At 46.6% G+C, this 16,973-nt stretch overlaps 1 protein-coding gene across 1 annotated transcript; it reads right to left on the bottom strand.

Moving 5' to 3' along the window:
- Positions 1-5,965: 5,965 nt before the first annotated feature.
- On the bottom strand, positions 5,966-10,930 carry SNU13 (small nuclear ribonucleoprotein 13). The gene is made up of 3 exons (XM_048835244.2): positions 10,777-10,930; positions 8,062-8,182; positions 5,966-6,986 (listed from the first exon to the last, which is right to left on the bottom strand). The coding sequence occupies exons 1-3, from the start codon at positions 10,777-10,779 to the stop codon at positions 6,724-6,726; spliced, it is 387 nt and encodes a 128-aa protein (XP_048691201.1). The 5' UTR covers positions 10,780-10,930; the 3' UTR covers positions 5,966-6,723.
- Between the last annotated feature and the right edge of the window lie 6,043 nt (positions 10,931-16,973).

Here is a 16,973-nt window from a genome sequence, read left to right on the forward strand (position 1 = left end):
ACTCAAGGTGACATGCTGTGGTCAGTGAATCTGACTATGCCCAGTGTAAATTTGAGCCCTACTCTTGGCAGTTTTCAGAGACGGTGGCCTTGTCTACACTTGCAAGTTGGAGAACATTAAATCAGCCCTGGGTGCCCTAACTCCTGAGGTGTCCTCACTGGCCAGGCAAGGTAGAGTGCCCAGACTCCATGGCTGGAGTGCCCCTGGTAATCCACCTTCACGAGAAGTATAGAGCTTTCTGCACCCGAGCTGGAGTGCCACAGTGCCAGTGTGGATGCCCTGGTCTATTAATGTGCTCTGATCGGCCTCCAAGAAATGTCCCACAATACCTGTTCTAGCCACTCTGGTCATCACTTTGAAGTCTACCACCCTGCCCTCAGGTGACCAACTGTCAGATCGCCCTTTAAATTCTCTGGGAATTTTGAAAGTCCCCTTCCTGTTTGCCCAGCAAGGCGTGGAGTGCTCTCAGTGCATCTTTCCCTGTGACCATGCCTCCATGCGCCAAGTGATCCCCAGTATGGAGCAATGGCGAGGTGCTGGATCTCATCAGTGTTTCGGGTGAGAAGCTGTCCATTCCCAACTACGCTCCAGCCTTAGGAATTACGATACCTACGGGCAGATATCAAGAGCCATGACCAGGATCCAGTGCAGGGTTAAAGTGAAGGAGCTGCAGAACGCCTACCACAAACTGCTGCTCCAGTGCTGCCCCCATGACCTGCTGGTTCTACAAAGAGCTGGATGAGATACTTGGGGGTGACCCCACCTCCACTCCAAACAGCACCATGGACACTCAAGAGGCCGTGGCAGCCCAGAGTGCAACAAGGCAAGAAGAGGAAAGCGGGAGCGAGGGTGCTGAGGAGGAGGGGGGCCCCAGAGACAGCGGATGGCCCGAAATCCCTAGATGCATGGAGGCAGGAGCTGTTTTCAAGCAAGGAGGAAGGTAGCCAGTCACAGCAGAGGGTGCTTGGGGAAGAACAAACAGCAGAGGTGCCTAGTAAGCAGCTTTTATTTTGAGAAGGGAGTTGTTGGGGCAAGGAGGGTTGCAGAAAGAAGGGTTAGGGCTGCATGCATGCCTTGATGCGGAATAGGGCGTTGTGCTCTCTCTCACATCGTGATAATCGGCCTCACTGATCTCATCAAAGGTCTCATGCAGAAGCTAAGCAATCCGCCTGCGCAGGTTCCTTGGCAGAGCTACTGTGCTCCTTGTCCCAGTCAGGCTAACATGTCCGCACCACTTTGCAATGAGGGGGCAGGGGGGACTATTGCTGCACACAGGCATAAGGGCCAGAGTGGAAGCTGCATTGTTGCAGAAGACCCTCCCTTGCTTCCCAGGTCACCCTCAGCAGCAAGATATCTTCCAGGATGAACCCATCCTGTGGAAACTTTGGGGACAAGTGTTGAGTATAGGGGCCCCCTGCAACTTTTGGCTCTCCCCAAGGCATAGGACCCCAGAGGACAGTATGGCCTCAGAACAATCAGTCCCCCCCTGCCCCTCTGGTTACTCACCATTTTGGGGCTCTTGTGGGTTGTGTGCACTCATCTTGGGACAGGCAGTTTGTACTATTGTGTGCACTGGGCTTGACTTTAAGTTCATCAGAATCATTGCTCTGGCTAGTGTTAACAATGCTGCCTCTGTTAAATGTTGAATTTTGGCTTTATAGATGCACCCTTGAGATCCCAGCCATCCTTGTTATCAATGGCCAAAAGGCTGTACAAACTCAGGAAGTGGCCGTGAAGAAGCAAGGAGGACCTTCTGCATGAAGTCATGCAGCAGTCCCCTACTGAGACCAAAAGGAGGGTCTGCCTGGAGAATGTGGATCGCCAGCAACACACCACAGCGTGGCTCCTAAGCATTATGGAGCGCTAAGCAGACTCGATTCAGGCACTCATAGTACTGCATAGGGAGCAGATTCACACCTCTTTCCCTTGCACCCCCATGTCACAGCCAACCCACTTTTCCCCAACATCCAGTTTATCGCCAGCAGGTGCCTCCAACACCTTCACTACCCAGCCCTGCAAACTATGACCCCTTCACTCAACCCCCATCACATGCATTTTAGCCAGCCTGAAGTGCAGCACTCATTGCACAGTACTCCAGGGAGAAAGGCTGAATATGAAAACAAGACATGCAAATCTTACAGTCCTGTTCCCTCCTCCCCCACAGCACAGATGGGTCATGCTATGTGTTTCTCTCCAGCAGTTGTTTCTTTTCAATACATTGATTTTTGGTTTTGGAAACATTCTTTAGTGCATTAAGTAAAAGAGAGCATAGCCCAGAAAAGTAATAGGCACTGCTAGTCAGTGCATCATAGTCAGATGCCTACTAGCAGTGGAACAACTGCACTTCACTCTCATGCAGGGCACCAAACATTACTGGTGGCTTTCAGCACCAAATTACTTCTCAAGGCATCCCTAATCCTTATGTCCCCACAGTAGGCCCCTCTAATAGTCCTGGTCTCTGGCTGTTCAAATTCAGCCTCCAGGCATTGAACCTCAGTGATCCATGCCTAAGTGAAGCTTTCACTCTTCCCTTCACAAATGTTATGGAGGGTATAGCACGTGGCTATAACCATAGGGATGTTGTCATCAGCCAGGTCCGGCTTCCCCTACAGACAGTGCTAGCAGGCCTTTAAATGGCTAAAAGCACACACAGTCATTCTGCACCGACTCAGCCTGTTGAATCACTCTTTGCTGCTGTCAAGGCTCCCTGTGGAGGGTTTCATGAGCAATGGCATTAAAGGGAGGTGGGGTCTCCAAGGATCACAATGGCCATTTCAGCTTCCTTTATGGTGATCTTCTGGTCCAGGAAGAAAGTCTCAGCTTGCAGCTTCCTAAACAGGCATGTGTTCCAAAAGATGCGTGCGTCATGCACCTTTCCAGACCAGTCTGCGTTAAATGTCCATGAAATGCCCACAGTGATCCACAAGCACCTGGAGAACCATCGAAATACACCCCTTCCGATTTATGTACCCAGAGGCTTGGTGGTCTGGTGCCAGAATTGGAATATGCATGTCATTACCCCATCGCAGTTTAAGGAAACCCATTTGTGCAAAGCCATCTACAATGTCACGCACATTGCCCAGAGTCACGGTTCTTCTGAGCAGGATGCAATTAAGGGCCCTGCACACTTGCATCAACACAATTCCAATTGTAGATTTGCCCATGCCAAACTGGTTAGCGACCAATTGATAGCTGTTTGGAGTAGCCAGCTTCCAGATTGCAATCACCACGTGCTTCTCCACCAGCAGGGCAGCTCTCAATCTCGTGTCCTTGCGCTATGGGATGGGGGCGAGCTCAGCACAGTCCCATAAAAGTGGCTTTTCTCATCCGAAAGTTCTGCAGCCACTGCTCGTCATCCCAGACTTGCATGACGATGTGATCCCACCACTCAGTGCTTGTTTCCCAAGTCCAAAAGCAGCGTTCCATGCTGGTGAGCATGTTCGTGAATGCCACAAGCAATCTTGTGTCATATGCATTATGCATGTCAACATCAGCAGACTCCTCACTGTCACTTTGTAGCCTAAGGAGTAACTCGACTGCAATTTGCGACGTGCTGGCGAGACTCATCCACATATTCCTCAGCAGTTCAGGATCCATTCCCGCAGACCGAAAGGGAAGACAGAGCACGCAGTACAAAAACAGTTGAGAGATAGCACCAAATGTGGACAGAAGAATAGGGATTGCTGGGATGCGAAATAATGCCTCATAGGGCATGGGGGACAGGACCCAGGATGCCCTGCGCCCCCACCCCACGAGCCTCAGTGCCAGAATGGGAAGAGACGCTCTGTGGTGCCCACGGGCGCCATGGTGCCCACTGGTGCATTTGTGTGCCCACAGGACACCCGCCAAAATGCCAAGAGGAGTTGCCGTTTCTTGGCAGCAACGCTTCTTCCCGCTGCTGCTTTTCGGTGGCGGCATTTCGGCTGCCGGGTATCTGGTGCCCACCACCGTCTTCTGGGAATAGCAATATACTATTCCCACAAAAAAGTTTGGGGAACCACTGCTCTGTGGGATAGCTGCCCATAATGTACTGCTCTGAATGGCATCACAGCTGTGTACTGTAGCATAGACACTTCCTACAGTCAGAGAAGGGTTTTTTTCCAGTAGTGTAGTAACACTTCCCTGATTAACTGTAGGTATCAATACTGCCACATCTACAGAGATGTTATCATCCAAGAGGACATTTGCTCTCTGAGGCCTGGTCAACATAGCTAAGGTGGTCAGGCTGTGAAAATCCACACCCCTGACCTACATTACTATGCCAGCCTAACAGTGTAAATGCAGCAATGTTGATGGGAGAATGCTTGATGGCAGGAGATAATGTTCCTACACTGCCAAAAACAAACCTGGTCAGCATAGTCTACTCTATAGGACTACTCTTGGATTCCTTGCTGACACTGGGCTCTCCCATCATAATGGCCATGACTAATGCTTTCTACCATCAAAGACCTGAACTTATGTATTCATGCCTTTGTCACCTCTCAGTTGGACTACAGCAAGGAGATATATCTAGGTATGATACCTGCAGCACCTCTCAGCAATACATGCAACTGTGAGCACACCACACCTGTCCTCTGCTCTCTACAGAATATCGAATCAAGGTCTTAGTCTTTATCTTCAAAGTACTCAAGGGCCCAGACCCAGGAGACTATCTAAAGTTTCAGGACAAAGTGTGATTGACAGCTTTGCTCCACTTGCACAGTGGAACTGTCGAACAGTACGAGTAAAGCTAATCTCTGGTGTAGACAGAACTTGTTCCAGAGGCTGTTGGAGACAGTGGAACCAACACTGCCCAGCAACCGTTACAAGCCACCACTTTCTTTTCCAAGTGTAAGGCATTTCTTTGATCTTGCTTTCTTCACTATAAACAAGGCAACAAACACCTTTCCAAAGACACTCCATTGCCTATGCTTCCCCTTGTGGGGAAGAGGGTAGGAGAACATGATAGTGTAGTCATGTTACTTAATATACTATTAGAAGGTGCCAAGAGATATGATGAGTATGGTATAAAAATCTATATAGACTAGAAGACAGCCTGGTATACCTCTGACAGTCTCCAGAACTCACTGCTGAAACAGCATATACTTATCCCTCAAAATACACGTGCATCTCTGTATCACAGCAAGAGCCCTTCCTACCTGCTCCAACTGATCTTACCATTCAGTACAGCTACACCTAACAGTTAACACAACCAGAGTGCATCTAGATTAGCAGAACCCAGCCAATGGAAAATTTATTCATGTCCACTTATGGCATGCTCCCCCACTCCCCTACCAGTGGTAATGCCAGCTCCAGGATTGCAGTTAATATGGTGTTGTAGGGGTGGCACCTATTTTAACTCTTGGACAAAACAGAAGCAAGATTAACAATTTTTTTAAAAAAAGCAAGTGCTGGTGTGGGTGGTAGGCAAATTGGCCACACTAGCTTAGACCTAAAAAACAGCATTCCAATGAGGAAAGGCCATGCCTCATTTCACCTTTAAAGTGAAAAGAATAATAGACTTTCTGTTTTCATGTTCAGTTCTAAAGTTAGGCCTTTGCTGACAGTAACAATACACCTTTGGGAAGAGTATGTGAATACTTACACTGTTCCTTGCTATCCTTATTTCCCTTGCACAACACGTGGGCCTTGATAAGCTACTTCCTACCAGGAGTAGCAAGCTTATTTTCTTCCCGTGCGTGTGTGGTTGGTTTTGTTGTTGTTGGGTTTTTTTGGTTTTTGGGGGGGGGGGGGGGGGAGGAGGGAGAACACCCTTGAGAACTAGCTTTTTGTAGATCACAGCAATGCTCCAGGCAGACATCACTACTAAACAAAATTATAGGGAGCAGCTCTAATATGCTGTATTATAATGCACAGCATTAGCCCTGGGGTGGTCTCCAATTCATTTTAACTAGTAAGAGGCAGTTAGCAGCACATTCCTATCCAAGACAGGCTGAGAGAAGTCATGTACATGAGTTGACAAACCTGGGAGTAAATGGATTTATTTAAAAAAAATACCAGTTTAAAAAAAAACAAAACACACAAACAAGCAAGGTTAGAACTGTCACCCATAGCATTGTAATAGGATTTCTCCTCCCTCTACACCTCTCATAGCGGCCGCTTGTCCAGTTTCACCATGTCTGCTGACCTGATCTTGGCCTGTATCCTACATTACATATCTCCCACTGTCTTTATTTTCCCCCTCTCCCGTAAAGCAGCAATTTGCCTCTCCCTTAAAGCAGCAATTGCTGAACATACACCATTACACTGCAGATCCACCTTAATTTTCCTCATTGGACCATACCATCTACAACACACATTAAATGATTCATGTCTGTTACAAGTCAAACTTATCACAGAAGAATGTGTGGCAAAATGAAGGAAGCTAATCCTTTACTGGGGGAGAAAGAGTATAGGTTAATCATGCCCTAGTGGGGCAATACGTTATTTTGCATATCACACAGGAGGAGCTACTCTCACTCTGTTGAGCAACAGGGTTTTGAGAACTAATATAGCAAGAATGTCTTCTGAAAAGCCAGTGAGGGAGAGAGGGAGGAGAAAAATCTAGACTGACCCACAGTGGAGAGTGGAAATATATAATAGGAACAAGCCACTGGAAAACAAACAACTGGCATTTTGAAACAAGAGTTTGGTATCAAACTATTGTATTGTCTAACTATCATTAATTCCCTCCCCAACTGTTTTTTTTAATTTTAGATTTCAGCTATTGGGTTTTAGGCAGATTTAGACCAACAGTCTCTCTATGGCTTGCTGGACCGATTGAATCTGAGGCTTCAGTTGTGACCCTTCCTTGATGGTAATTGAGCAGGCAATGACAGGCCGGGAGACACCACATGCCCGGCCCAGGGCCTGCTTGGAGCGCACAAAGACATAGGGCACGTTCTTGTCCTCGCACAAGAGAGGGAGGTGCAGGATGATCTCCAGGGGCTCAGCATCTGCAGCCATCACAATGAATTCTGCTATTCCTCTGTTCAGTGTTTTTGTAGCTGTAGAGAGAAAAGGAAGAGGATTAGGTGGAGGTCTTGCGGTGGAGCATATTAACACAAGAGAATGTTACGAAACACAGAAATCTATTTAGTAACAGTGAATCTATTATTGGTAGATGCCATGGTAATGCTATTAGGAGCCCTAGTCAAGGGCCAGGACCCACTGAGCTGGGTGTTGTACAACCAGAACAGAGACAGTCCCGCCCCAAAGAGCTTGTGAAAAATCTCCTGAGGAAAGTGGTAGATTTGGTGTCATAAAAAAAACAAACATGCAGATTGGACAAGGCTGTAAGGAACATATTCTAGGAATCAAACCTATTGTGTGACAGGGAGGGAGTGAAGGAAGGTGATGTAAGCGATTGTATAGATAAAACTGATCCAACAACTGTTTTCATTCTATGTTTTATAATTAGGACATAGGAGTCCTATTTGTCTGGATCCTTCCCCAAAGCCAATAGTGTCCAAACTTTTCTCCTGACGCATTCCCTTACCAGTAATGGAATATGTCTGCAGCCCCCTGGGCTAGGAGTACAGTCACAGCTGGGCTGGGGCAGGTGGTCGAGCTGTGGCAAGGAGCAGGGCTGCGGCCAAAGTCCGGGAGGGGAGCTAAGGCTGGATGCCCTCTCCTCCCATGGGGGCTGGACTGGGCCCCACCACTCCCCTGGACATTCCTCCACACACCCCAGTTTGGGACCACTGCCCTAAACACTATCCTTTCTTATGCAGCACATCAATGGGCACTACAGACAAATATTAAGGATGTAATCCTGACAAATTAGTCTTACCACCAACCAGCCATCTTCCATAACACTCTCCCCTGATACCCCTCCCCAAAACACACACAGGAACTGTTATATCAACAACCCTATTTTATGCAGTTAACAGAGAGGCAGGTGAGAGCTGCACACAGTTTTGTTCCTGTTAGAATATTCTGGGGGGGGGGGGATTATCTGGGGGAAGTTCTCCTGCCTCAGAGGTCAGACTTAGATGATCACAGTGATCCCTTCTGGCCTCAATCTATGAAACACTTTAGTTACTTTCAGCCAACACAGCATGTTTTATAAACAGACCTCACCTTCATTGGCACCCTTGCGTAGCTGTTTGTAGTTGCAGGACTGTTGTACAAGGTCCAGCAGGGTTTTGGTGAGTTGTGCATCAGCCAGTGGGTAAGCTTTGGGGTTCACGTCTGCCTCAGTCTAGAAAAAGGCAAGAATTACAAGAAGCAGAGGAAAGCTTCACTTGGAACATTTACAGGCAGGTACTGAGTCAAACACATCCAAACTCTCTAGAACCACAGGTTCACATCCTGCCAGGATCAACTCAGTCCCTGATTCTTCTGAAAGACCTACACAAAATCTATCTGCAGATGAGACAGGAAACACTGAGGTCTCATCTGCTCTGCATGGACACTAAAGATTGCATGGCATCCCAAAGTTACATACACACACAGGTTTGTTCTCAGTCCTAAACCAAAGTTCCCCTCTACATGCTGTTGTTTCACATATACCATACTAATTCCAGCCCAGACGTAGTTCAACAGTGAGCCCTTTGTAATTTCATGTGTGATGTTAATATAAAATGTTTATCTGCCAACATAGGGAGAGCAATTGCACATTTTTAGATCTGAACTTAAAAGAATAATCCTGTCAAGAGAGTCAGGCACCAGGTTTATTTTGCAAAGGCATGTTTTAAATATTAGGCAGGGAATGTTCTGAGAACAATTCAAAAGGAAATTTTTTACTTAACACTTCTCCCTTCTGCCCCCCCCGCAAGTGTTGGAACAATTCTGTGCTAGCGCATAACAAACAGGAATTAAAAGCAGGAATTAAAATCAACCATGCTAGTTTGTGCCCATGATAAGTGAAAAACAAACAAACAGCATCAATAGGGGAAGAGTTAGAATTCTTTTCTGTTTTAACTAAGGCTTTTCTAAAACCTTATGTTAACAATTAAACTGTTCTAGATCTGCACAAACAAGTGACAGGATTTTTGAGGCCCTTCTGTAACGGACATGCTTCTGCTCAGGGTCAGCTCTACTACATAGGTAGCCAGATAAACAGTAAATATTCAGATAGGGGATTATGGAACTGAAAGGAGATGACAGGTTTGTCTAGACAGACAGCTCTGCTTCTCCAGTTTGAGATGTTCTTGTGCCTAAGAAAGGCACAACAGGATACCTCCTAAAGGAGTGTGTGTGATCTAGTGGCTAGAACACGGAGTAAGAAAAGGAGGACTTGTGGCACCTTAGAGACTAACCAATTTATTTGAGCATAAGCATAACTGGACAGTCTCTATGTAAAAGAATAAATGGATGCAAATCAGATGTCAAGAATTATAACATTCATAAACCAGTCGGAGAACACTTCAATCTCTCTGGTCACGTGATTACAGACATGAAAGTTGCTATATTACAACAAAAAAAACTTCAAATCCAGACTCCAGCGAGAAACTGTTGAATCGGAATTCATTTGCAAATTGGATACAATTAACTTAGGCTTGAATAGAGACTGGGAGTGGCTAAGTCATTATGCAAGGTAACCTATTTCCCCTTGTTTTTTCCTAACCCCCTCAAAGACGTTCTTGTTAAACCCTGGATTTGTGCTGGAAATGGCCCACCTTGATTATCATACACATTGTAAGGAGAGTGGTCACTTTAGATAAGCTATTACCAGCAGGAGAATGGGTTTGTGTGGGTGGGTGGGGGGGTGGTGGTGGTGGTGGTGAGAAAACCTGGATTTGTGCTGGAAATGGCCCACCTTGATTATCATACACATTGTAAGGAGAGTGATCACTTTAGATAAGCTATTACCAGCAAGAGAGTGGGGTGGGAGAAGGTATTTTTTCATGCTTTGTGTGTATATAAAAAGATCTTCTACACTTTCCACTGAATGCATCTGATGAAGTGAGCTGTAGCTCACGAAAGCTTATGCTCAAATAAATTGGTTAGTCTCTAAGGTGCCACAAGTACTCCTTTTCTTTTTGCGAATACAGACTAACACTGCTGTTACTCTGAAACCAGAACAGGGAATGCAACTTGGGAGACCAGGGTCACGTGCCAAGGGAGGGCTGGGTGAGCTTTGGCAAGTCTGTCACCTCTCTTTCTCTCTGTTTCTCCTCTGTAAAGTGGTTTGAAATCTACAGATAAAAAGCACTATAAGAACTAAATATGGCTATTGCTACACGAACTTTCAATGTAAGTTACCCCTTTAAATAACCCCCTCTTATTATGGTCAATTTACAGTCAATAAACGTAGACTCATGCTGTGAAATAAGCGGTCCCATCCCGTACTAGTCTCATACAAGGCAGGGGAGGGGGAAGCATAACCTTCATGTGCTCCCACCCAGCCCCGTACTCCCCCCCACACACACGCCGAGAGGTGGGGCGGCAGCATAGCATCCTGCTGGTCTTCGCAAGCTCCCACCCCACCCAGCGGAGGCAGCAAAGGGGATCAGGCGGAATCGGGACACAGCGCTCAGAGGAGGGCGAGCAGTTGCCCACACAAAAGCCACAGGACATGGCCGCAGTTGCTGGGACCGGCCAGCTGCCCTGTGCGCGGCAGCGGGAATCGTGGAGGGGCGCGGAGATATACGCCCCCCGCCGCAGCGGCCTCTTGCCCCGCCCACATGGCGGCGCCCGTGCTCCACGTGCCCCGGCCCAGGCAGCGCCCCCGGGAGCCCGGCCGCCCATCTCCCGCCCTGCGCACGCTGCTCGCAGAACGCGGAGTGTCCCAGCGTTCCGCCCGCCTCCCCCCACGTGCTCTGCCGCCAGCCCGGCCTGGGCGCCACTCACCATGGCTGCGCTGTAGGCGAACCGAGCCCTTCCCTGTGCGCAGCGGCGCGGAGCGACCCTCTCGGCCCGAAAGCTTCACGGAGGAAAAAAAGCTGAACTGCTCTAAGTGCGTCGCGCCCGGAAATGAGGTTTAGCTGAGCCCGGCCGGGGCGGGGAGCCAGGGGAGACTCTCACCTTAAAGGGCCAGCGCTGCTCTTTTTAAAAACCGGCCGGGTCTAAGCTCCTGGATGTACGGGGGTTGTGCTGTGCATTGCGTCCCCTGCGCGTGCTCGAGTCCCAAGACAGAAGCAACAATTCAGGAACCAGAGACCAGCTTTGCTTGCAGCTGAAAGGGATTTTTGGCGGAAACAATATTCAGTATCCTGCTCAGTCTGGGATTTCCACGTAGAGATTGTTATGCTGGAGCTTAGAGGCGGAGCTGAATTCTGATTTCAAATGCATTCTGAATAGAAAGATAAACCTACTCACACTATACAAGGCACATACATTATTCAGGAAAAGAAAAGGAGGACTTGTGGCACCTTAGCGACTAACCAATTTATTTGAGCATAAGCTTTCGTGAGCTACAGCTCACTTCGTCGGATGCATACTTTTGACACGGTCTCCCACAGTATTCTTGTCAGCAAGTTAAAGAACTATGGGCTGGAAGAATGCACTATAAGGTGGGTAGAAAGCTGGCTAGATTGTCGGGCTCAACGGGTAGTGATCAATGGCTCCATATCTAGTTGGCAGCCGGTATCAAGTGGAGTGCCCCAAGGGTCAGTCCTGGGGCCGGTTTTGTTCAATATCTTCATAAATGATCTGGAGGATGGTGTGAATTGCACTCTCAGCAAATTTGCGGATGATACTAAACTGGGAGGAGTGGTAGATACGCTGGAGGGGAGGGATAGGATACAGAAGGACCTAGACAAATTGGAGGATTGGCCAAAAGAAATCTGATGAGGTTCAATAAGGATAAGTGCAGGGTCCTGCACTTAGGACGGAAGAACCCAATGCACAGCTACAGACTAGGGACCGAATGGCTAGGCAGCAGTTCTGCGGAAAAGGACCTAGGGGTGACAGTGGACGAGAAGCTGGATATGAGTCAGCAGTGTGCCCTTGTTGCCAAGAAGGCCAATGGCATTTTGGGATGTATAAGTAGGGGCATAGCGAGCAGATCGAGGGACGTGATCGTTCCCCTCTATTCGACATTGGTGAGGCCTCATCTGGAGTACTGTGTCCAGTTTTGGGCCCCACACTACAAGAAGGATGTGGATAAATTGGAGAGAGTCCAGCGAAGGGCAACAAAAATGATTAGGGGTCTGGAACACATGAGTTATGAGGAGAGGCTGAGGGAGCTGGGATTGTTTAGCCTGCAGAAGAGAAGAATGAGGGGGGATTTGATAGCTGCTTTCAACTACCTGAAAGGGGGTTCCAAAGAGGATGGCTCTAGACTGTTCTCAATGGTAGCAGATGACAGAACGAGGAGTAATGGTCTCAAGCTGCAGTGGGGGAGGTTTAGATTGGATATTAGGAAAAACTTTTTCACTAAGAGGGTGGTGAAACACTGGAATGCGTTACCTAGGGAGGTGTTGGAATCTCCTTCCTTAGAGGTTTTTAAGGTCAGGCTTGACAAAGCCCTGGCTGGGATGATTTAACTGGGAATTGGTCCTGCTTCGAGCAGGGGGTTGGACTAGATGACCTTCTGGGGTCCCTTCCAACCCTTATATTCTACGATTCTATGAAAGTACAAAAGATCTTTTTATACACACAAACAATGAAAAAATGGGTGTTTACCACTACAAAAGGTTTTCTCTCCCCCCGCCCCACTTTCCTGCTGGTAATAGCTTATCTAAAGTGATCACTCTCCTTACAATGTGTATAATAATCAAGGTGGGCCATTTCCAGCACAAATCCAGGGTTTAACAAGAACGTCGGGGGGGGGGGGGAGGATAGGAAAAAACAAGGGGAAATAGGTTACCCTGCATAATGACTTAGCCACTTCCAGTCTCTATTCAAGCCTAAGTTAATAGTATCCACTTTGCAAATGAATTCCAATTCAACAGTCTCTTGCTGGAGTCTGGTTCTGAAGTTTTTCTGTTATAATACTGCAACTTTCATGTCTGTAATCGCGTGACCAGAGAGATTGAAGTGTTCTCCGACTGGTTTATGAATGTTATACACAAAGATGGACTACAAGCCGTCAAGAACACTATCCCCGATAATGTCACGGCTAACCTGGTGGCTGAACTTTGTGACTTTGTCCTTACCCATAACTATTTTACATTTATGGACAATGTATACCTTCAAATCAGCAGCACTGCTATGGGTACCCGCATGGCCCCACAGTATGCCAACATTTTTATGGCTGACTTAGAACAACGCTTCCTCTGCTCTTGTCCCCTAATGCCCCTACTCTACTTGCGCTATATTGATGACATCTTCATCATCTGGATCCATGGAAAAGAAGCCCTTGAGGAATTCCACCATGATTTCAACAATTTCCATCCCACCATCAACCTCAGCCTGGTCCAGTCCACACAAGAGATCCACTTCCTGGACACCTCAGTGCTAATAAACGATGGTCACATAAACACCACCCTATACCAGAAACCTACTGACCGCTATTCCTACCTACATGCCTCCAGCTTTCACCCTGACCACACCACACGATCCATTGTCTACAGCCAAGCTCTGCAATACAACCGCATTTGCTCCAACCCCTCAGACAGAGACAAACACCTACAAGATCTCTATCAAGCATTCTTACAACTACAATACCCACCTGCGGAAGTGAAGAAACAGATTGATAGAGCCAGAAGAGTTCTCAGAAGTCACCTACTACAGGACAGGCCTAACAAAGAAAATAACAGAACGCCACTGGCCGTCACCTTCAGCCCCCAACTAAAACCCCTCCAACGCATTATTAAGGATCTACAACCTATCCTGAAGGATGACCCAACACTCTCACAAATCTTGGGAGACAGGCCAGTCCTTGCTTACAGACAGCCCCCCAACCTGAAACAAATACTCACCAGCAACCACACACCACACGACAGAACCACTAACCCAGGAACCTATCCTTGCAACAAAGCCCGTTGCCAACTGTGCCCACATATCTATTCAGGGGACACCATCACAGGGCCTAATAACATCAGCCACACTATCATAGGCTCATTCACCTGCACATCCACCAATGTGATATATGCCATCATGTGCCAGCAATGCCCTTCTGCCATGTACATTGGTCAAACTGGACAGTCTCTACGTAAAAGAATAAATGGACACAAATCAGACGTCAAGAATTATTCATAAACCAGTCGGAGAACACTTCAATCTCTCTGGTCATGCAATTACAGACATGAAAGTTGCAATATTACAACAAAAAAAACTTCAGAACCAGACTCCAGCGAGAAACTGTTGAATTGGAATTCATTTGCAAATTGGATACTATTAACTTAGGTTTGAATTGAGATTGGGAGTGGCTAAGTCTTTATGCAAGGTAACCTATTTCCCCTTGTTTTTTCCTACCCCCCCCCCCCAAGACGTTCTTGTTAAACCCTGGATTTGTGCTGGAAATGGCCCACCTTGATTATCATACACATTTTAAGGAGAGTGATCACTTTAGATAAGCTATTACCAACAGGAGAGTGGGTTTGTGGGGGGGGAAGGGAAGGGGGGGGAGAAAGAAACCTGGATTTGTGCTGGAAATGGCCCACCTTGATTATCATACATATTGTAAGGAGAGTGATCACTTTAGATAAGCTATTACCAGCAGGAGAGTGGGGTGGGAGGAGAGAAAACCTTTTGTAGTAGTAAACACCCATTTTTTCATGGTTTGTGTGTATAAAAAGATCTTCTGTACTGTCCACAGTATGCATCCGATGAAGTGAGCTATTGCTCACAAAAGCTTATGCTCAAATAAATTGGTTAGTCTCTAAGGTGCCACAAGTACTCCTTTTCTTTTTGCGAATACAGACTAACATGGCTGTTACTCTGAAATTATTCAGGGTACAGGAGGAGGCACGCGAGCTGATTTTCAGTGGCAGTCATGCCGACCGGGTCCTGGCCACTGGTCTGGGGGGCTCTGCATTTTAATTTAATTTTAAATGAAGCTTCTTAAACATTTTAAAAACCTTATTTACTTTACATACAACAATAGTTTAATTATATATTATAGACTTATAGAAAGAGACCTTCTAAAAACGTTAAAATGTATTACTGACCCGTGAAACCTTAAATTAGAGTGAATAAATGAAGACTTGGCAAACCACTTCTGAAAGGTTGCCGACCCCTGGGGTACAGTTTGGAGTAACAGGGTGAGATTTTAACTGGGCATCAACATATTTTTCTAACAGTGCAATCTTTCAGATGACTGAATCCTCTCCCAAAGAAAGAGGTGGACGCTTTGTTGACAATATACTGAAGGATACAATTCCCTACTAGGCAGGGTATGGAGAATGAACAAGATGTGACTGAAAAGTATATGTCATTAGAATTTTAATTTCTGTTGCTCTAGACTCTAAGGACTTGCTTTTCAGAACAGCTGATAATTCACAATTCTAGTTGAAGGCTCTAAGAGCTGTTGCACTTTGGAAAACCAGGCCCTAAATTCTGTATCTGTTGATTGCCTATCTTGATCTTTACTTACTGACTTTCATCTATATTACCCTGGATTTCCACATGTAAAAAATTGAGACATAGAGATCACATTATATTTCCAGGATATACAGGGGCATACAATTATATTCCTTTTGCTGTAGCTCCACCTTTGTTCTCTTTTGTCTTTCCATATTTCATTCTTTTTTAGTCTTTGTTCCATCTTTCCTATTCAGAAAGGGATGCAAATGTTTAACTCATTTTTAAAATCTTCCTAGTTCCAAATGCAATAAAACCATCATGATAATTTTCTGGACTTGGAAAGACATAAGCAAATATTGTGCCTGATAATGTCATTCATCCTTGTTCCCTTCCCTACTCCAAACAAAACACATACACACTTAGTGTTGGATTATGAATTCCCAAGACATCCTTACTGATGCGAAACATGGGACTATGAACACCGGATCTGTTCTGCAGTTCTGGATGGATTAAAGGCATCTCTGTGCCCAATGAATGCTGCTGTAAGGGTAAGGTAAAGGTGCATGCTACTGGGTGGAAGTGCTAACCGTTCTACATTCTAAGTGAATCTATGCTGGGAGAAGCTGCTGTAATTATAGTTCCGGAAACTACCATCTCTTAGGTGTTCTACAATACAGATACTGCACTGCTGCAGCAGTTCAGACATCTCAAACACACACAGCTGATGAATTCTGACTTGAAGGGCCCATCTCTAGAGTAAGAAAAGAGATTTAGTCCCTATAGCTAATTTAGTCTTTGACTTCTCTGAGGCTGATAAGGGGCTGGTATTGGGAAGAACATTAGTACCAGCTGTAATTGTGGCTTTTGTGTTGCTGATCCCAGTAGGAACTGGACTGAGCCAAAAATTATTTCACATAGGTCACCAAATAACCATCAACTATAGGGCTTACGTGCAGCAGTATCCTCGGTCAAGGACTGATCACTCCTCCACATTCCAAGTACAAGAAGGAAAAGGCTGGCTTGGCTTTTATGTCACCCCACACGAAAGCTCATGCTCAAATAAATTGGTTAGTCTCTAAGGTGCCACAAGTACTTTTCTTTTTGTGAAGACAGACTAACACGGCTGTTACTCTGAAACCACCCAAAACATAGGTTGCAATTAATAAAATGTAAGGTTCTGGGTTTTCTCCTTCGGCCTCGCTTATTTTGTCATTCCTCAATTTTCTCTTTCCTTTCTGCACATTATTTCCCCTTCCTCATTTGGAATCCCCTGTGTCTTTTTTTTCTTGTTAACGAAACTAAAATTTATTTAAAAAGAAAAGAGAGAGAGTGTTGGCTAAAAGATCAATATACACACATCGCTAGGCAGGCATCAGGCGCGTTGCATGGCCAGTGGCTCCCCTAGGGGGCGGGCTCAGGCTGGGGATGGAAAGAAAGGTGCGGAGGGTGAGGTGTGTGGCCCTTAAACGACAGAGGGAGCCCGAGAGGAATCAACAGCCTCCCTCGCCTGGGCCCCGCCCTCACCTCCAGGATGCACGTGCTCGGTACGCACGGGGCTTCTCCCCATGCGTCAAAACGAAACCCCGCCCCTCCAGTTACGCACGCGCAGGACTTTCCCTGTCAGTTCTCTGCTTCCC

Source organism: Caretta caretta, chromosome 1 (genome assembly GCF_965140235.1).
Source record: "Caretta caretta isolate rCarCar2 chromosome 1, rCarCar1.hap1, whole genome shotgun sequence".
Taxonomy (NCBI): domain Eukaryota; kingdom Metazoa; phylum Chordata; order Testudines; family Cheloniidae; genus Caretta; species Caretta caretta.